Genomic DNA, 22,382 nt, shown 5'->3' with positions numbered 1-22,382 from the left:
GATTTGTGATATTGGGCTTTATAAATAAAATTGATTGATTGATTGATTGATTGATACAGGCACTACTGGGTCCAAATATCAGAATCTCTGTCTTTTCTTAATTAAAACTTAAAAAATTAAAGGCCATCCAGCAGTGGCAGGAGGGTGCCATTTTGTTTTAAAGGCAGATAAATTTGTGTGTCATCTGCATAAAAATGAAATGCAATGCCATGTTCTCTCAGAATTAAACCCAGGGGGAGCATATAAAGGGAAAAGAGGATAGGCCCAAACTAAACTTAAGTCACACGAGTAAGTACGAGGTGTTGAAACTACAATGACTCTTAATTAAATGTCAACTAGACGTTGGAGGAAAATGAGTCAGTTGATGATGCTTTAAGTGGTTAATAGTCAAAATTACTGAATATTAAAGTTTTCATTTATCATCATTTTCCCTGTCATACATTCTCGTGTCAGCACGGTGGATGCGGAGCCTCCAAGCATTCCTACGAGACAGCGCTGAGCAGGTTTTTTTCATGCAGCAAAGCGAGACGGTCATTGGATAAATGCAAAATCGTCACTTCCAGGGAGGCTCAGCTTCCCTGGGACCTAATGGAGCGGTAGGCGGAAGAAGACGCTCGGTGTATGCATGATGATTGGAGGAATTGTCTAAAAGGCTGAACCCCTTTGTGATTGACAGTGCTTTGGAAATACACACCGGCATCGTCGTATTTTGAGCTCAGTCCCATGTGGATATTTGCGAGTGGAGTCTTCTGACAGAGTGCCGTCCGGAGTTCCTTATTTCCATAAGTCATATAGCTCATTTTCACCGTTTGTAAACCCATCTGAAAATCTTTGAGGTGTATTTTGCTGTGGTTCTACGGCATGAGTGTGGATGAAAAACTGCTTCAATGAAATGCTCCTTTTATAAGTTACTGCCTCGCTACAATATGACAAATTTTATGATGTAAACTTAAAGTGCGCTTCCCCTGTTTAAAAGACCAGCAGCCGCCACTGGGCTCCAAGAGACTTTTTTGTACATTTGGACATGAAATATGTGCATACCAAATTTAATACTTGTAAGTGCAACGTACTGTGGAGGCTATTTCGTCAAAGTTTTGTGACTTTTCCAGCACTTTTAGCCCCTTGAAAATGCGATTCATTTGAGAAAAATAATTCCTTCAGTTTTAGTAAGGTCCTCGCACCATTCGCTTCTCAGGCCCTAAATATCAACTGTGCCAAGTACAATTTCTAGAGGCAAAGAAAAGCACCACACATTTGGCTAGATTTATGAAGAACAGTTTATTGTAGAGTTCAGTGACACATTGGACCACCACCATCCTGACATATAACCCCATTTAAACAAAATCTCATGACAAAAGGGAGAATTCTTTCAGTGACAGAAGTATTTTGGTACAGCAGGTAGGTTACTGACATTTCACCGGTACTTGCACCGCACTGCCCACTCGCACGGCGGTCACCTCAACATTTACCACAGTTTAACATCCATCACAGCCACAGGGGATGACTGGCTTTGTCGAATCAGCTTAGCGTGAGCAAAACAAATTTACCACAACCTTAAACATGGGATTAAAAACACAGATGTTTGAAAGCCTCTGTAAATTACTGTGAGATGCCCTCCTGTCGCTTATATTGCTTGCATGACAAAAAGAGTGCTCATTAATAAAAGGCAATACCCTGCACAGAATGAATCATATGTACAGTGTGAAACTGTGACGAGAACGTTCGTTAAAATCACAGAAATATTAACCTTTATCCAATTCAAGATCATATTTTTGAATCAGTGTATCCTGCTGGCCATCACAGGACTTCAAACTAAAATAGCATACTGCAAATGACACTTGCAAAAGTACAACTTCTGTTATGTAATAAATAAACTTGTCACTATTATGAACTAATTCAAAAGCTTGTTTCACTAAAACACTATTAAAAATGAGTCACTAGTAATATATGATTATTAGGCTGACATTTAACAGCACCTTTCAATGGTAACACTACAGCACAGAGTGTACTGTATCATAATACCTTATACATGTGTTTGCAGGAATGGACATACAGGTACATTTGACTTCAGTACAGTCTTAAAGCCACTGTTACCCTGCCATACCATGCATAGTGCACAGGATCAATGCCCCATAAAAAACTTCATTAGGGCATTAAAGTGTGGTGACTACTCACTCACTTCAAATGTATGATGTCTAACTACTTGAATGTGAATAACTAACTCACAGCAGCCGAGTTGTAACTACGTGTGATTTTCGGTGACTGGTGACATTTTTTTTATTTAACTATTCCCAAAGGAACTAATTCAACTACAAGTTTGTCATTTGATTTCCTTCGTGGATATCATAAGTGGCCCCTTTGTGTTTGCAATTTGACAAGCAGATGTTTGACAATTTAATTGGGAAAAGCACTACTGCTGATAACTGCTGAAAAATTAACAACCCATGGAGTCCTTTATGAGAATATATCAAATCAGATATTAAATTTGACTTATTATTCCCTTTTCTTCTTCATGATATGTGATCATTATTGATGCTCAAATGTCGTCTGCATGTTTTAAAGTGGAAACAGACAAGTTTTTTGCTTTAATTTAATGGTGATTGCATCATGTAACAGCTAAAGAATAAATTTAAGCGTTTAGCTTGGTTCCCTTTCAGCCTTGCTTTCACAAGTCTTGCATAGCCAGATCTCCACAGCGCTATGTCAGTCTTATTTTTTTAAGCTATAAGGGAGGAAAAAACTCTCAGGCTTGTTTTTGTTTCTTTAAACCAATCACAGTCGTCTTGAGCAAAGGCTATGAAAGATGTTTCGTCTCTTGTTTGAGCAACAAAAACTAGGCGCCCACTACGGGCACTGCAATTTTTCAGTTCAACAGTGACCCATTCGAGGGAAAACTGGCCGAGCAGGTTTGCCCGTATAGGCTTCTCTATAACTGTTCATTGAGAGGCCACAGAGACAGTCACATGACTTTCAATTCTTGGATAGAAATAGCAACCACACTGGGGAAAGAAGATTATTTTGCTGCTGGCTTATAATGAGGGATCACTATAAAAGCAGACCCCCTCGGAAACAAAGCTGTACAAAATAATTTTGACTTTGAGATAAGCAACAATTGGAATTATAGTACACAACTGCAATGTTTGGCAGTACGTCTGTGTTTACTACTGTTGTCAGGCAGTGTACTTTTCTGGTACACTCGTTGATTTCTTGCTCATCTAAGAATATTTTGTTTTGTCTGTTTGTAGCTTGCAAGCCATCTCTAGAGGCCTGCACCACAGGATCTCGCTTTTCAAAGCTGAAGGCTCCATTTATGGCACAAAAGAAGTGTATGAACCATTGTGCAACCCAAAGAGGACGAGGATAGCACCCAGTAGCTATTAGTTGCTATCCCCAATTACCAAAGAGCATCGGTGTCAGTTCTTTGCAGTTACAATCCCCAGTAGTGGAAATGATGGGCAGCGGAGCATCCGAGGTAAGCATGAAAAAGACAGACTGCCCCGTTGCTCAGCTCTGAGGTAAATGCAAAGCAATGTGGCTGTCTTTGCATCTGTGGTGCCAACAAAAACACCACTTAAAAAAGCTAAGAGTTGTCTGTTTCCACTTTAAAGAAAAACACTAATACCTTTATCTTTTATTACTCATTATAAAGTAACTGTTAAAGAAATATGATCTCATTAAAATGTTATTTTTATGTGGTGGATTGCTCACTGAAAGGAGGCATGACTGAAATCCTCCAAATACACAAGTTAAAGAAGAAAATTCTTACTCACTAGCTAATACATTTGGGTGTGGTAAACACTCAAAGAAAGTAACAGTTAGACAGTTAGAGATTTGAGGAAATATGCTTGTTTGTTATTTTGCCCGGTGTCAAGGTTTGATATTAATGTCATCTCTGTGTATCCTGTTCAGAAATAGGCAGGGACGTGTTTAGCTTAGCTCAGTGCTAAGGCAGAAAGCAAAAGGATACAGCTAGATTAGCTCTAGCAAAGTGAACAAAAATTGACAACACTAAATGTGTCTTATGTATACAGGGCCTACGATTAATGAAGACGATATGAAACAGAAATTTTTTACAATTTTTTCACCACCAACTGCTTTGTGACTTGCAGCGTCTCAAAAGTCCCATCCCAAGTACAGATGCACTGGTGACTAGCTTGCTGGTTAACAAGATGAGACTATACTGGTTTCATTCATGACGTCAACGTCCTGTCTGTTGTTGCTACGCAACTGTGACGCGGGGGGGAAGGTCACATCTTCTGGTAACTGCTCAGAAAAGCTGCAAATTAAGATTATTTTTTTGTGACGCCAACACGCCAACATGCCAAAGAGCTGCTTTGTGACTGGTTGTTCGACTAACAAGACCAAAGCCTGCAGTTTCATATCAAACCAGCTGAGGAATTGCAAGGGAAAAAGTGGCTGGTGGCCATCGGGAGGGCTCGAGTAAACACCAATAGGAGTGTCAACCAAAACAGACTCTGATGGCCCAAGTCAAATCACATTTATGTCTGCTCTACCCATTTAATAACAGGTGAGAATAATAAACAAATCTAACACCAGTGAGTCATATCATAATGGTGTAATAGTTACACTCTGAGCCTGTGTGTTTGGTCTCACATTTTGGTGGTCATTATAAGCCCAGGCATGGCCCGTTTAAAAGTACTTTATTCATACTCGTACTTCAGTCATCTTATTAAGCTAGCACAAAGGTTGTGGTATCATGTCAGATAACCAAAGGCATGAATCAAGGCCAATCGCAGTGAGTTTTCTTTCCCATTTTTCCTTAAAATCACCCAATGAAGGACTTAAATCCCTCAGTATTCTTCAATCCAAATGTAACTCAAGGTTGCGAAACTGACCAGAAAGAATAAGAAACTAAAGCTCACTCAAGATTATGCAGCATGCAGACCACAGAATACACACCTCCTTTTCCCCAAGTAAAGATGATGGTGGTGTCGCGACGTCAAGTTTTTAGCCATAGTTTTTAACTTGCTAGCCATACCTTGGCTAGCCATTTCTATTTACCTTATTCCCTATATGTAATATCTATGTACAAGATGCATAAAGATGACACTTCATATCAGTTTGCCAGGTTAAGATGACTAACAAGTGAATTTCCCCAAATCCTTTAAGAATGAAGAACACATGAGTCTGTTCACTGGGATGATACAGTTATTCTGAATGGCTTAAAACATGGTGTAAAAAGCCATGAGCATTGCTTTAGCCATCGTAGCTTCCCATTCTTTCCTGGAGTCACTGAGGCACTACTTCCTTCAAAGATGCCAGGGCTGAATGAATGCGGACATGAAGCCTGTTCTCAAAGTCGTAGCCTGTAAAATCCTCCTAAAACATGAGATTAGACTAGATTAGACTAGATTGTGATAGACAGACAGGTAGATAGGCGAGTTGGGTAGGAAGGGTAGGTATTGTAGGTAGGTTATGGTCAGGTAGGTAGGTTATGGTAGGTAGGTAGTTATGTGGGTAAGGTACTTGGGTAGGGCAGGTAGATTAGGTAGGTAGGTAAGTGAGACGTTAGGAAGGGTATGTAGGTAGGTAGGTAAGTGGGTATGGTAGGTAGGTAGGTTAGGGTAGATAGATTAGGTAGGTTACAGTAAATAAATCTGGTAGGTTAGGGTAGACAGGTAGGTAGGTAGGTAGGTAGGTGGGTAGGATTGGTAGGTCAGGGTGGATAGGTTAGTTGGATAGGTACGTAGTTAGGGTAGGTAGGTAAGTGGGAGGGGTAGGTAGGTAGCTTAAGGTTTATAGATTAGGTAAGTTAGGGTAGATAGGTTAGGTAGGTTAGGGTAGATAAATTTGGTAGGTTATGGTAGATAAATTTGGTAGGTTAGGGTAGACAGGTAGGGTAGGTAGGTAGGTAGGTAGGTAGGTAAGGTATGTATATAGGGTAGATAGGCCAAGGTGGATAGGTTAGTTAGGTAGGTAAGGTACATAGATAGGGTAGGTAGATTAGGTAGGAAGGTAAGTGGGAGGGGTAGGTAGGTTAAGGTTAATAGATTAGGTAGGTTAGGGTAGGTAGGTAGGTAGGTAGGTAGGTAGGTAGGTAGGTAGGTTGGTTGGTTGGTTGGTTGGATAGGTAAGGTATGTAGGGAGGATTGAGTAGGTAGGTTAAGGTTAATAGATTAGGTAGGTTAGGGTAGATAGGTTAGTTAGGTAGGTAGGGTAGGTAGGTAAGTAGGAAGGGTAGGTAGGGTATGCTGGTAGGTAGGTAGGTTAGATTAGATAGATTAGGTAGGTTAGGGTAGATAGGTAGGGTTCGGTAGGTAAGTAGGTGGGTAGGGTTGGAAGGCCAGGGTAGATTGGTTAGTCAGATATGTAAGGTGCGTAGATAGGGTCGGTAGATTAGGTAGGTAGGTAAGTGGGAGGGGTAGGTAGGTAGGTTAAGGTTAATAGATTTGGTAGGTTAAGGTAGATAGGTTAGGTAGGTAGGTAGGTAGGTAGGTAGATGTTATGCATCACTTTACATTATCTGGTAAATTAAACATAATTATAATTTAGTCGATTGCTTCATCAATATTTTACCTTTGCTTGAAGTAGCAATGATCTCCCTTTTCCCAGAGTCTGGATTGCAATATAAAAAGGTCCAGGTTATAACTGAGCATGTGATCACACCAGGACCATCTAAATACAGGTGTGAATTAATCAAAATGTGAATGCTGCGTGCGGCAGACTTACCTCCTGTTTTGCAAGAAGTATACATCCAAGCTCATAGACGGCATACGGCTGAACGTACGAGTTGATCTGCCGTCCGTACTCATCTCTAGCAGCCAGCTGGAATGACTGGATCACAGATAAAAATGGACAGGAGAGCAGCTGAGTAACATTCAAAGTGTATATCAACTGCAAATACATGTGTAGATGTAGACTTGATACCTGAATAGCATCCCTCATATTTCCATGACATTTGTGAACAGCACCAAGAAGTAGGTGTTTCAGGCCTCTGCACGAAGCCTCATCTAAACTCTGTAACACTGAACAGACATCAAGAGGGAATTATCACACAGGGTATATTCTTAGAAATCCGGCTGCGGCTAACTCATGTTGCGATGAATCATGAAGGTTACAGTCACCCTGATTCATTATCTGCAGTTTAGATGATGAGCAGTTTGGAAGCGCTTTCCACAGATACAGCACTTCAATGACACCGAGGATGCATAGCTCTCTGGTGGGCGAGATCTTTCTCAATCTCTCAGCCTGCAGACGGGAATCAGAAGGAGGAGTGAAACTTTTGTGACACTCTTGTGATGACTTTTGAAAGAGAGAAAAAGAGAGAAAATCTGCAGCAAAACTCACCCTTTTGACAGCAAACTGCTCTATCTGGTTGTTTTTTCTCTTAAACAGCTTCTGCACATCTTTGAAAACTCCACTTGCTCCATCCAGGTCACCTGCAGCACCCTGACACACTGGAAAAACACAAAAGCCATACAGAAAACAGAGTAGACAGTTCTCAGCGGACAATGTATCCTCATACAACAGTTGGTATGATAGGCTACAAAAATGCACACACAACATTTCGTATGATATCCTACAAATTAGCTGCCCATGAATGACATTATGTCTGCATAGAGTTACGTAATTAACATAAAGTTTAAGCAAGTAAAGTTACTGTGGTGTCACAGTGGGCACTTTTTACCTGCCATACATGCCATCTTCTCAGCTTATTCAGTACTTTTCCACTCACCATACCTACCTGCCAGCCTACTGCGTGCTCACACATTTCCTGCTCCTGACACTTTTGTGTGTGCGCCGCTCCACTCGTCATCGCCACTGACAAGCTTTCCTCTGTCTACGGTCGGCACTGGTGAGGCTATTTCTACTGTGAGTACTCCTGGTTTTGGAATTCCTGTCTGTTCCTGTCTTGTCTGACATCGCCCTCTGCCTGCTACCTCACAGTGTCTACCTATGTGTGCGTCTGGCTGTCCATGCCGAGAGCTGTGTACTGATTCAGTTTTCCTGAAAGTTCTGAACTTCGACACTGACTCTCTCAGCTGCTTCACCAGCCTGCTCCCCCTGTACTTGTCTAAGTGGTGCATTGAAGCTCAATGTAAACTGTTCTGCATGACTACTGTGCTGCTTCACTCACCTGTTACATGTGGTTAGGTTTAGGAATAGAAACATGGTGATGACATACCTTAGAATGACTCACAATTCATTCAAAGTTCAATCGGTTTCAAGCACCAGTCTCCTGGTAAAAGTCCTGTGTTTTGTGACCCACCCACCACCCCAACCTGCCTCCTAACTGAGCCGCTCGTGACCGCTTCACTCTTTACTCCCGTCAGTGAATTGGTCACGCAATAGCAGCCTTCCAAAATACATGGGTTATGCACAAATAACTAGCTCATCATTACATGGGATATGTACCAATTATGGTGCATTACTTTTTTGTAGGAAAACATACAAACAGTGCATGAGAACAGCCTGCAGCAGAGTTAGCATGTGTTAATGTGCGACAGACTTACCTCCGGTCAAGTAGGCATAGTAGCACTGTGACCAACGCGACTCGTTCTTCAGCCTTTCAAATGACCTGTATGCATCTTCAAAATTCATCTCTATCATGCTACACCAACCTGAAACAAAGAGAGTAAAATGAATCCCTCCCTGTGCCACACACAATGTGCCAGTATGTCCCGACTAACCTGATGAGCAAACACGTACCAATCTCATAGAGACACACATGCTGGATCTCTCTTTGGTCTGATGCAAGCTCTAATGCATCATGGAAACAGGCCAAAGCACTGTTGATATGGCACTGGGGACAGAGGAGAGAGCACACACACCGACAGGTAACGGTAGATCTGTTAGACACACACTGCATGCATGTGTTGAAAGACAGAGTTAGATAAACAGATGGTGGATCAGATGGTGGTGAGTTCATGAACCATCTGACATGCATTCTTATTAACATAGGCGTAGATTTCAGGGAACAAATATAAACACATTTAAGTACAAGAGGACTTTCATTTTGATTTTTTTTTCAACCATAGATTAATGCAGATAAAGCCACAAATTGCTGCAGAAAAATGTACTAGAATGCTGGATATTAAGTCTGTGACTCAAACGCCTTTCCAGTGTGCCCCTGCCCCCATGTTGAAACAAAACCTACGCCCTTACTTAATATGTGTACTTGAGCAGAGACTGCTGTATCAGCTGATGGAAGATTTTTGTCAGATTCTACTGTAAAAAATTACGTCTATTTCCCACCTCATGTCTTTATCCGGCATTACAAACACAAATAATACACTGCTCAAAAAAATAAGGGAACACTTAATGGTCAAAGTTTAACACCAAGTCAGTTAAACTTCAGGGATATCAATCTGTCCATTTAGGAAGCACAAGTGATCGTGAATCAGTTTCAGCTGCTTTAGTGCAAATCAAAGTGACAATAGGTGCAATAGAGAGGCAAAAGCAAGACAACCCCCAACAGGAAATGGTTTTACAGGTGGTGTCCACAGACAGTTGCTCTCTCCTTATCCTTCCTGACTGATTCTTCTCTAGTTTTTGTTCTGCTGGTGTCCTTGTCACTACTGGTAGCATGAGGTGGTACCTGCAGCCCAATCAGGTTGCACAGGTAGTCCAACTCCTCCCGGATGGCACATCAATACATGCGGTCACAAGAGGGTTTGCTGTGTTTTAAGAGCTTGGAGGAGATACCAGGAGACCAGTCGTCACACGAGGAGAGCTGGACGGGGCCATAGAGGGGCATCAACCCAGCAGCAGGACCGGTATCTGCTCCTCTGTGTGAGGAGGAACAGGAGGAGCACTGAGAGCCCTACAGAATGACCTCCAGCAGGCTACTGGTGTGCATGTTTCTGACCAAACTGTCAGAAACCGACTCCACGAGGGTGGCATGAGGGTCCGACATCCTCTACTGGGACCTGTGCTCACAGCCCAGCACCGTGCAGCTTGACTGACATTCGCCAGAGAACACCTGAATTGGCAGGTCTGTCATTGGCGCTCTGTTCTCTTCACAGATGAGAGCAGGTTCACAATGAGCACATGTGACAGGCGTGAAAGAGTCTGGAGGCACCGTGGTGAACGTTATGCTGCCTGTAACATCGTCCAGCATGACTGGTTTGGCGGTGGGTCAGTGATAGCAAACGATGCCCTGACTGCTGTTGGGTACCAGGATGAACTCCTCAGAGCGACTGTCAGACCTTTAGCTGGTGCAGTGGGCCCTGGGTTCCTCCTGGTGCAGTGGGCCCTGGGTTCCTCCTGGTGCAGGACAATGCCCGGCCTCATGTAGTGTTGTTGTGTAGACAGTTCCTGGATAACAAAGGCATTGATGCCATTGAGTGGCCCTCTCGTTCCCCTGACCTAAATCCAATTGAGCACCTATGGGACGATATGTATCGGTGCATTCGACGCCAAGTACTGACAAAGACTGTCCAGGAGCTCATTGATGCCCTGATCCAGGTCTGGGAGGAGATCCCCCTGGACACCATCCACCAAGTCATCAGGAGCGTGCCCAGATGATGTCAGGAGTGTATACAGGCAGGCGGGGGCTGTGCACAGTCACATTAGTCACATTGTAAGTTGATGTGATAAATTTCACACATGCTGAATCAGTCTGTGATAACAATGTTTTACTTTGGTTTCTGGTGTGATTTTAAATCCAGCCCTCAGTGGGTTGATGATTTTGGTTTCCATTGACCGTTGTTACGTCATTTTGTTCTCAATAATTTATAGATACATCAGTAAAGATTTTCAACTTGAAAAATTCATTCAAGATCTGATGTGTGATTTAAGGGTTCCCTTCATTTTTTTGAGCAGTGTAATAGTAATAATAATAATAATAATAATACCACTTTCAGCTTGTTAAAATTGGGCTTATTATTAGCACCGCTGAGCCTGCTGTACATACCTCTAGCCTGTGAACCCGTCCTTTAAAGAACATGAAGAGGGATGAGTTGGGGTAAACCACTGACTTCCTCTGCAGAATAGCTTTGGCTTCAAGTAACCCCTCATGTGTGTCAGAGCCATCCAGAGCAAAGAAAGGCAGCACTACTGTGTGGTACCACAGGAGGGCCAACCTGAGCAACACAACAGGAGAATCACCTCAGTCAGTCTGAAACTTTAAATCTAAAGCTCAGTCAGAATCTGTATTCAACTGAAAATTTGTGACAGAACAGCCCGCTGTTATGCTGTATATACTAATAATGACAGTACAGAATATATCTTTGTGTTTCACATGTGAAAAAAGGCATGGACATGTTGGTTTACATATTAATTCCATCAAAAGTTTAGTTAACAGTTTGCCAGATGAGGCCTAAAACCTTTATTGCCTAAGCTAAGCTAAAAATTTCCTTGACCTCGGAAACAAGAGGTGATGGAAGGTTAAAGGTCACAATAAATATGTGAACCAACATATCCATGCCCTCTTTTTACATGTGAAAGACAGACCTATCCTAATTGAAATATATTCTATACTGCAATTTTTAGTTTATAAGGCAGAGGTTGTCACGGGTCTACCTGGACCCTAGGGCCTGAGATCTGACCCAGGACCTGTACGGGTTTTGGTCCATGTTTTATTCTATTACTGGAGGTCATGGGTCTGGTTCTTATTATGTGTAATGCCCAAGTGGATCCGAGGAGAACCGTGACCAGTGCTGATCACAAGAGAAATGTAAAAGAACTGTGGCTAACTTGCTTGATGATTTGGCTACTGCCAGCCTGATATCAGTGATAAATAAGTAAAGTAAAATGCAGAGCAGCAATGATTAGCAGTGGCATACACACACAGGTTCTCACAGAGAAGCTCAGATTACAACACACAGATGGAGCGTGACTTCATCTCTGCTCAGGACGTCATTACTCCACTATATCTTTACACAGTAAACAGTTGTTTGCTGCTATGGTAACGCTCTGAATATCATATAGAGCTCAGTTATAGCTGCTGTAAGCGGTATTTTTTTATTTATGATCAATCAGATGACTAGTGCGTGCGCTGTGAAAGGTGTCGCTCACAGTGACGAACCCATAGATAATTATCACCCAACTCTGCACCAGTTATTGAAGGTTCACTAACCGGTGAAAACAAAGAAGCCTTAACACTAGATCCTGGGAACTTTGTTGCTAGCTTGAGTCTTCTTGAAAATGTGGCTTACTAGAATATCACTAAAATTAGACAGACATGTGTATACTGGGAATATATTCCTTTTGACTCCAGTAAAGTATGCTGATACTGCCCCTCCCATAACCCTCTGCAGAACATCATGTCTGGCAACCTCCTGCTTTCACTATGAGGCTGTATAGACGTCTTCATGCACCCAAAATGACGGACCTGAACCCTAACAGACCCCGGAAATTCCTTTCAAATGTTGAAATTTCTCCAGCAGGAATTAATGCTGTGTTCAAATGGAACTCATGAGCTCGTGTTCACAACATGGGAAATCGTGTACATGATGACCTCACAGAAAATTCCCACTTACAAGGTTGTGCGTACCACAACAGGCGGGTGTTCATATGGTCTGTTCTCGTGAACACGGTAAACACGACCCCATTTGAACGCAGCGTAACACCACTGGCTCTGTCAGCAGTGTTGCTGTTGTTAGCTCTGTCAGCTGCTAGCCACCACCATGTTGAGAGCCACGTGCAGACAATCTGAATCAGACTCAGAATCCCTGAATATCAAATAGAGCCCCTTTACAGTCTTAAATTTACCACAGTTGTACAGTTCATTTGACAACACAACATTAACTCTACCCCCCTACTCACGTAGCCAGTGGTGCCTTCATGTCCTTACTCTCACTCGCATACATAAGGGAGGACAGACCCTGGATACGGTCACCAGGGAAACCCAGCAGGTTGATGATCTTTAGCAGGTGTGGCGGTACCATGGAGATACACAGGTGGAAGAGGCCGTAGCCGAAGCTGACGGAGCCCTTGAGCCGGTCCAGGGCCTCGGCTGTCACGCAGTTCTCCACTGGTGCGTTGTGGTTGGCGTTGTCAGTCGAGAGGGACTCCTGGTGGACAGAGGACCTGCGCTGACAGGCCTCCTGCAGCTGGCTGATGTCACTGTGGCACTTATTGTACATTTTCCACGCCTTGCGTAGAATCCAGCCTCCTTTGATGTAAGCTGTTTGTGGAAAAAGATACTTTTAATGGGGTTTCATATTGAAATGCTACAGTGGAAGTACAGACCATAATTTTCTATTAGTCTGTTGATTATGTTTATTAGCCCCACTAGTGTTGTGAGGATTTGCTGCTTTTCATTTCGATAATTTTGCTCCTAAATTAAATCAGTCTGATATTTCTGTCATGTTTTTTTTACATCTATCTATCAGTCTGTGGTCTACATGCAGACTAATTATGAGACAGACACACACCGCCATGATGACATAATACCTCGAGCGCTGGTTACCATGAGAGACAGACATTTAAGGTCACACTCTGTGGGTTAGATTTGATTACCTGAAAGTTCCTGCTTGACGAAAGAGAGCACGGCGAGGTACACCTGACAGTCGGCAACAATAATCTGTCTCTGTAGGCGGTCCACAACCACAACGCCTGACCTCTGGGAGTCCATCTGTAACACACACACACACAACCACAAACACACACACATTCAGTATGCAGTATTAAACATCACCTGCAACTTCACCCAGAGGCTGGCAGCCAGATTTTCCTGAATGATGCAGAGCTGAGACAGCCCCCACTCTGCTCACTCAGTTTGTTGATTACATTTCACAGAAGCACTAATTAAATCTGTGAGTGGGTTTGGCATGATCTCACTGCTGCTTGCATCATTAGGCCTGATGCCGAGGGTGGAAACACTGTTATCTGAACAGCAGCCTGTGCTGGCTGTGGTATTAGCAGACATCAGGAATCCTGGTTGTTCACACAAACTGCATAAAAAATCTAAATCTGTGAACCGGTGCTCAACTTTGACAGTGGCACTGTTATCAGAGTCTAGTTTCACTGTGTTTTATCGCTGGATCGTGAGACAATGGGACAGTAGGCCCATTTTTATGCAACAGTCTGTGAAATATATAATTTCTAAACGCCCATAGTTTTGTACTCACACTTTTTTTAATCTTGTTTCTGATTGTCTCGATGACTCCGGCGCTGTCGCTCTCACACAGCTTCTCAGTAGTCCTCAGGTCATCACAGGCCGTCTGCATCTTCTCCTCCTCAAATGTCATCATGGCGTTCTGCAATGCAACAACATTAAAAACATTTTGTTCATAATATATCTTAAAAACGCTGTAATTAATTGCTTTAATATTCTAATATCTTATTGTCGTGTTTCACAGAGATCCATCCTTGAGCCAGCACACAAACAGAAACATCTTGTAACAAGATGGAAGGAGTGTTATGTAATGATCCTAGAAAGGACAAAGGGCTCTCTCTGCATAACACTGGTGACGGCGCCTCAGCTCGCTGTCCTCTGCTTGTTTCCTTTGCTGTTGTGTTTTTTGTCTCCGGGGCTGCAGACTGAAATCAGCAGCAGCAGCCAGTCTATGATCTCCTGAACACACACACCTCTGCACTTTTGGTTTTTGCTCCTGTTGTTTTTTTTTCTTCTTACAGCTCAACATCCTTACAGCACATTCTCACCCACTCGCCACACTACGGACTTCACAGATTTGTCCCATCTCTGTTTGCTTAGTTTTGCTTCTTTTTTTGTAAGTAAATAATTTTATGTGTTGGTTTACCTCTGTAGGAGCCAGGTGTAGTCTGGTCACTCATTGTGATTGGGTCATGTGGTGTTGGAGACAGTGACAGGGTTATCACCTGTTCAACAGTTAGTTTGTGAATGGAAGGAGAGTGTATGATGGGGTAGCCTTATTTTTTGCTTACTCCTGTTTAACTATTGTTTTTTTTTTCTTGCAAATAAAACTACAAACGCAGTCATCGAACCTGTGATTCACTCACAGCCTCAGGCAGGTTAGTCTTCCCTACTCAGCCTCCTGGAGGCTAGTAGCTATTTTCAGATAAACGCCTGTGACTCGTGTGTCTCTCATTTTTCGTCCTAAGAATGTCTCTGATCTGATGTTGTCTCGAATGAGTGGTAGTGATATTTTAGTGACATTTAGAGATGAAACTGCACATTCTGATATTTTCTTATACAACCAATGCATTTGTTCTCCATTGATGTTACATTTAAAGAAGAATTTCACCACTGGACAGATGATCTTTTCATAAAACTGGGCTGACTATGCAGTAGAAAGAACAGGGTGCAATGTGCCACACCGGACACATAAACACTGCCACTAGTACATAATGCACACTTGAATGTATAACACAGTGGCAGCCAGCTGGTAACAAACATTCTCGTGTACAGTTTAACAGTAAGCTAAAATATGTTTCCAGATTTGAGGCAAGAGAAAGGCAACACAGTAACAGAATCTTGGTTTGTATTTCATCAGCGCTGCCTAGTTTTAGTTTGAGGTAGTGTTAGGGTACATTCACACCAGGATAGTCTCGGGGACTCGGTTAGATTGGGAGGGGAATGCCGAAAAATTTCACACCTTCATTTGGTTCGGTTCACTTTCACACTGCACTTTTTAAAGCGGGCCAAACCGCCTAGACAACGTTATGCAGTTACAACAGCTGCTCGTTTGGGGGCGCTATTGCCCGAAATGACCACTGACCAGGAAGAAAAAAAGCATGAGGAAGAAGACAACCCGGCTCATCGATTGGCCAGGACCAAAAATGGAAATCCTTTGTGGGTAGCCACCAAGCAACTGCGATATATAGTCCTCTGACCATATATGAATAAGCTCCTGCACCTCCTCACTACTCCATGTCTGCCCACGAGACATGTTCCAACTTTTTCTATTTTTTACCTCTGCTTCTCCCCGTTTGTGCTGTTGGCTTCTTTTTTTTTCTACCCAAAATGCACTGCGCAATACGTCACTTCCTCTCTTTGGTTCACTTCCTCTCTTTTGCGCCAGGGTTCACTTGCAAGTGAACCGAGACCCCCAGGTTTCAAGCGGACCAGGGTTCGCTTGTTTGATTTGATTTGATTTGATTTGATTTGATTTGATTTTTCCTACATTTTTCCTACTCACTTGTTTGGTCCGTACCAGAGTTCGAATGAGCGTTCACACCACTACAAACGAACCGAACTATCCATGGAAGCGGACCAGGGTTCGTTTAAAGCAGACCAAATAGCACCAGTGTGAATGTGTCCTTAGATATCAGTTTTTTCATCCTTAATTTTCAAGTAGGTATAACTGCAGCTGGAGCAGCTATGTGACCCTCCCTCTAGCTACATGACTCGCCCACCATACCTACACATCAGTCCGTGATCAGCCCCCTTCACCCCTTCGCCTGGAAGCAGAGGTCCAAATGAAAGTTAGCAATTAGCTAGCTCGTAAGTATTACGTTAAAAGAGAGGTGGTTAAGGTTAGGATAGGTGGATTATTGCTACATTTGGTCTCATTTATTCACTACAGTGTAGCTTTGTAGCAGGGTTCAGATAGCTGTTGTGTTGGTGGGTTTGTCTTGAACTAGTTGTGGGTATGGTTTGTAGGGGTGTGTCGCGTACGCCACAAACGGAATGTGTCTGCAGCTATACATGTCTCACCATTTTCACTGTGTAGGAAACAGTATGGCGGCCACTTCCTGTTTACAAATTCTTGTATTACAGTCAAGAAGCGTTCAACCCCACAGCCAGTTCAAAACGTGTCATCCAGCGGTTTTGATCTGGGAGATGATATGATGGAAGGATGTTTACCACAGTTCATCTACACATACTGCCCACATTGTTCTGATACAAAGCTGGTTGAAAATCGGACGAGTATCCCTTTAACTGTGCCTGTGCATGAAGGAATGCCCACCATGGTGCTCAGATGTCACCACCCCCACTGCCTTCAGGGCTATTTAGCATCTGGGGACAAAGGATGACATCATCTCTGGCTTCATGAGATGTGTGTGTGTGTGTGTGTGTGTGTGTGTGTGTGTGTGTGTGTGTGTGTGTGTGTGTGTGTTCATCACACTGTGAGAAATCTCCTTCTCCATTAGCGATGGACGCAGCGTTACAGTAATGTGCTTCGCTGCAGGAGCATTGCTGTTCTTGAGAGGAACGATGCATCCATTATGTTAATGGATGGAAAAGCAGGAGAGAGGAAGCCAGTGGTGACAATGATAGAAACCAGTTTAACAGATTGGGTTATTCCAAGTGATACTGGGTCGAGACATGTATTGGTAAGAAACAATATATTGAGTTACCATTCAATATATTGTGATAACTGTATTACGATACTCTAAGCAAAGGGGATGCACTGCAATTTTTTGTATCAAATTCAAGGGAAACAGTCATAGTGTAAGAAAAAACAACACCATACACATAAAATCTGATTTGTATTTATCAAAGTCTCTAAAGCACGCTAGCAATATGTTACACTGGAAAAACAGAGATAAATAGCTAAGGATAGATACCAGAAAGCAGTCGGGAGTTAAAACACAACACAAAAAGAACCACTGTCACAAATCTTTGCATGTAAACTACTGATTCAAAATCAATACAGTATCACAAAACATAATATCGCAAGTGTATCGATAGTTTCTTTCATCATTAATATTGGGTGCTTTCTTTATGAACTCTGATAGGCTTCAATCTCACTCTGCTCAGCACAATCGCTAAAAAAATGTTGGCATTGTACGTTTATGCAAACCCGTTACATTTGACGAGGGGGCTGGAGCCTATCCCATTTGACATTGGGTGAGTGGTAGGGTACACCCTGGACAGGTCCCCAGACTATCACAGGGCTGACACATAGAGACAGACAACCATTCACACTCACATTCACACCTACGGACAATTTAGAGTCACCAATTAACCTGCATGTCTTTGGACTGTGGGAGGAAACATTCAAACTCCACACAGAGGGGCTCCCCCACCCTGGGGTTCAAACCTGGAACCCTCTTGCTGTGAGGCAACAACGCTTACCACTGTGCCGCCACTACTGCCACTACTATTTTAGAAAGTGTATGACTTTGCAATGTGTTTTCTTTGGTCTAGTACCCTTTGGACACCAAGATGTGCGTCTTTTTTACTCCCTCTCAAAGCAGCAGTGTTAGACAACTTGGGAATGAGAACGGGCTGACAGCAGATACACTAAAACTTTACGTTTCAGCAATGCTGTGGTTAACGTGTATTTAGGTTTAGGCACAAAAACAACTTGGTTATGGTTAGGAAAAGATCATGTTTTGGTTTAAAATACCCAGTTTTGGGAGCTCAATCCTGGTTGGAAAAGCAGTGATGTCTCAGTAAAAACAACTGCTTTCGGTGCCACTATCCCCGCTGGAAAAACAGCAACTGGTCACTAAAAAACACCCATGACTGGGGGGCATAAAGGCGATGGAAACACTGTCATTACTTGCTAAAAAAACACCATTTTTCAGACATCATGCCTGGGTGTCACTTCATCCACTATCGCCTCCACCTCCTGACGACAAAGTCAGCTCATATACTACATCACTTTAGAAACTCAGATATGAAACATACAAATGTCACCTTGGTTTGCAGAAACATACATGCCAACATTTTTTTCTGGCGACTGAGCTGATCTGCTGCTGTATCAGTTATGAAATTATACTAACCACTGTTTTGCTATTTCTTCACACTAACTGTTATTTCCTCTGGCTTCTTCAACGAGCATTTTGACACCAACTGACAGGAAACTCACCAGGAAACTGACGAAGCTGGCCCCGAAGCTCATCAGTGGGCTCTGGGTCCTACACAGAGAACAGAAACAGTTGAATATTTTGTGGAAAACACAAAATCTTAATCACTGTCTACCTATAGCTTTGGCACACCTCTGTCTCAGCCAGCAGCCAGAAAGCCAAAGAGAATGAATCATATGCATCTCTGAATGGAGCTATGGATGGTAAATTCTCCAGCAGGCTGAGACAGAGCACGCACAGGAGCAGGTGCAGCCACCGTCCTGACATCAGGAGTCATCATGTTAGTGTTCATCATGTTAAATGCAAAATGCCAAAAAGATATTTTCAAAAGTCTGTGTGACACCTGGTGGATTGATGGTAACAGATTCATGGCTTGTGTCCATGATTTAAATGTCATCTCTCTATTAGAAACACCAGATCAGAGGTGGTCTACAGGATGACAGGTGACAGATCCTCACTCACTGATGGAGTAATTTATTGCTGTTATATATGTGCAGCAGTAACAGTACAGGCTGTGCCAGAATTTCACTTTGGTGTTTTAAATGCTACTGCATGCAACATCCTGCAACACACTGATATGGAGATAAAGCAGAGAGCAATGACCTGTATCTCCTGAAGAGCTCGTCGCTCTCTTTGAATCCGTTGTTGAGCAGCATGTTGATCCCTTGCAGGGCCATCTCAGCATCATCTATGTGCTCTGCCTTCTCCTCTACCTGCTGCTGCTGCTGGGACTGCTCGGGACCCGCCATTGTTTATACTACAGCGCAGTGGCTGCTGGATGAGACCGGTGCGACGGAGAACAAAATCAGAACCTGTTTGTCCTCTGAAACAAACCCGCATTGGTTTATTTCCACTGATGGAGGAGACGGATTTAAACAGAGAATCGCCTCTGGTTTGCTAAAGATGGAAAAAGAAAGACAAGGCTGTGCAGGTTCCGCAGGCTCCAGACGTCTGTGCGCCTCAGGGATAGGCCACTGATGCCCAGACGGGCTCAATCACACCGCACTCAGCACGGATTTACATTTATCATCGGTGTTGCCGACAGCAGACGTCTGCACCTTCAGTGTTCAATTGTCACTAAATCAGCCATCCGTCAGTTTTTCCCTGCTTCTTCCCGCCGTGCAGCAGCATCCGATGCATTACATAACGGAGATCCAGGCTGTTGTGTTGCTCTGACAGTCCCACGTAATGCAGTCGTCAAACGGCCTGGCGTCATAACGCACAGCGCATCGCCGGGAGGACGGAGGGATGAGGCCCGCTGAGGCGAAGCTGCATCCTGTCAGCTTCCATCGCTCACGCTCCGGCCGTTAACCCGCCCTCTCTTCCAGCCGGCAGCCAATAAGCGCGCAGCCTGACCGCCTGCAGAGCGCAGACACACCGAGGACGCGCCGGTGAACAGCATCACTGTTTGAAATAGGTTATCATTGTTCATCTGTCTGCAGGCTGCCATGCAACTATAGCACATTAACTCAAGTACTGCAGGACTTAAGTAGTCTATTATTTTGAGGTACTTGTACTTCACCTGAGTATTTGAATTTTCTGCTACTTCATACTTGTCCTGCACCACCTGGGGGTACTTTTCACTCCACTACATTTATGTCACTACTTTGTATTACTCGCTAGCAGACTCAGTTTAATAACAAATAAAATTCTGATGCATTATTATGAATAGCCTAAGTCCCACATAACACTGGAGGACAAAAAGATAACTAAGTAGGCCTATCATATATAAATTAATACAGGAATACACAAATAGATACGGAATAAATAATACAGGAGTAAATAAATAAATGGAAATAGATAAATAAGTGTGAAAAATAAATACTGAAATAAACTCTGATAAATATGGAATAAATTAATAAATAGCCTACGTGTATTAAAAATGCAAGAATAAATATATAAATACGGAAATATAAATATATAAATGTATAAATATATACAGGGGTAAACAAATAAATGTATAAAAATACATAAATGACTGAATAAATAAATAAATAAATAAATACGGAAATACATAAGTAAATTTAGAAATAATCACAGGAATAAATAACCATATAAATAAAATTAATTAATTTTAAGAAATACAGAAATTATTTCAAAATACGGAAATAAATAAATACATGTATGTATAAATAAAGGAATAAATAAATGGTTTTATTTTTAAAATATAGAAATTAATAAATAAATATGAAAATAATTAGGTTAATATATATATAAATAAATAAATATGTCAATAAGGAAGTGAATACATTTATTTTAAAAAATGCAGGAATAAATAAATACAAAAATAAACAAATAAATGTATGAATAAATAAATGAATATATTAATAAATACAGGAATAAATCAGTAATTCAATTTATAAATATATTTTTAAGTACAGAAATGAATAAATAAATACGTAAATAAATAAACATATTCTAAATAAATAAGGAAATAAACAGAATAAAACAATGCTGAAATATATACAGAAATAAATAAATGCAGACATTAAATATATATATATATGTTTGTAGTTTAGTTAATGAAGTTGAAGTGGATCATCAGCAAGATGGAGACTACTTAAAGCATGAATAATAAAAAGTCAGAATAACAGCCCTGTTTTCAGCTTTGTGACAAGGACTTTTTCAGCTGATCCAAAAGGGTTTTTAAAGAGCTTATTTAGCAACAAATAAAGGAGCACTTCATCCTTCAAATTATCACAAATATTCAACATGAACACATCTGGAGATACGTAGTTTTCACTGGACAGGAAGGGCATGAAATAGTGCGTTTATTTTGAAAGAGACTGCATGTAATCATTAAATTTCCTGTGAAAATAGAAGTGTATTTTGAAAGAAGACAATGCATGTAACAGGCGGAACTTGACACGGTGTCCCAGAATGTCAACAACCAACGCAAACCTTGCATGTCGTATGTGGACGTGGAAAGTCCATGACCAAAACGTCAATATGTGACAAGGTCGGAGTGAGAATGTGTTGGTACTTAAGTACAGTACTTTAATAAATGTACTCAGTTACATTCCTCCACTGCTGTCCACACACTGTGTATTACAGCATCACAAACCAGCCAAAGTCGTCACATACCGGTGCTTTGTCAGTGATTTCTGTGTCAGACACCAACCGCCAAAAGCCACTTTTCACAGCAGTACAATATGCTGCTGGGCAGAACTTTTGAGATGTTATGATACGCCACCAGTCGGCTGGACAGCACCTGTCACAATGGAGGGGTTCAACCAATGCCAGACTTTCCAGGTGTTCACTTCTCATATGAATGCAGAGTCAAACTATTATGTTTTTTTCCCAGTCTAACCATGTGCTTTTGTAGACGTCTCTGCGTTGGTTGCAGTGTCCCCGAACATCAACAGCAGACGCAGGAGGACACCTAGCGCATAATATGTAGACGTGGAAGTCCACTGACAAAGCGGCGATATGTTACGACTTGGGATAAGTCAGGATTAAACCTCAAAGACGCCATTTGTTAGTATCTCTGTAAACTTCCTGCACACTGCAGCCATATCACCCTGTCCTCACTGTTCTTACACATTTCAATAGTTTCTGCTATGTGATCATATTCCTATCTTCATCTAATCAATACTCTAATGCACTTCTTTGTGAGCTGCTGTGCATGGTTGGATCTGAAATTCACCATGTCACACAGACAGCACGAGTCAAGCGTACGTTTATCCTTTGGACTGTTTAGCAGGGGGGGGTGCCAGAGCACTACACTGGGCCGC

The 22,382-nt window shown here is 42.2% G+C and overlaps 1 protein-coding gene across 1 annotated transcript; it reads right to left on the bottom strand.

Annotated features, from left to right (window-relative positions):
• Positions 1-1,269: 1,269 nt before the first annotated feature.
• LOC126397029 (tetratricopeptide repeat protein 39C) lies at positions 1,270-20,408 on the bottom strand. The gene is made up of 14 exons (XM_050055489.1): positions 19,252-20,408; positions 18,651-18,699; positions 14,037-14,165; positions 13,426-13,540; positions 12,730-13,090; positions 10,877-11,045; positions 8,671-8,764; positions 8,475-8,582; positions 7,309-7,418; positions 7,086-7,209; positions 6,889-6,986; positions 6,691-6,795; positions 6,538-6,576; positions 1,270-5,340 (listed from the first exon to the last, which is right to left on the bottom strand). Exons 1-14 carry the CDS (start codon positions 19,395-19,397, stop codon positions 5,251-5,253), a joined length of 1,737 nt encoding a protein of 578 aa, XP_049911446.1. The 5' UTR covers positions 19,398-20,408; the 3' UTR covers positions 1,270-5,250.
• Positions 20,409-22,382: the final 1,974 nt, after the last annotated feature.

The sequence above is a fragment of the Epinephelus moara genome, chromosome 10, assembly GCF_006386435.1.
Source record: "Epinephelus moara isolate mb chromosome 10, YSFRI_EMoa_1.0, whole genome shotgun sequence".
NCBI lineage: Eukaryota > Metazoa > Chordata > Actinopteri > Perciformes > Serranidae > Epinephelus > Epinephelus moara.
The sequence above is the reverse complement of the archived record's forward strand: the minus strand, read 5'-3'. Positions and strand labels throughout refer to the sequence as shown.

What these genes read in the sequence shown, in the direction of transcription:
- LOC126397029 (XM_050055489.1), bottom strand. Translation starts at nt 19,397, where the DNA reads ATGGCGGGTCCCGAGCAGTCCCAGCAGCAGCAGCAGGTAGAGGAGAAG. An exon ending in AGCAGTTTGCTGTCAAAAGG is followed by an intron (nt 7,210 to 7,308) that starts GTGAGTTTTGCT and finishes TCCCGTCTGCAG; the next exon opens with GCTGAGAGATTGAGAAAGAT. An exon ending in CATTGCTACTTCAAGCAAAG is followed by an intron (nt 5,341 to 6,537) that starts GTAAAATATTGA and finishes CTCATGTTTTAG; the next exon opens with GAGGATTTTACAGGCTACGA.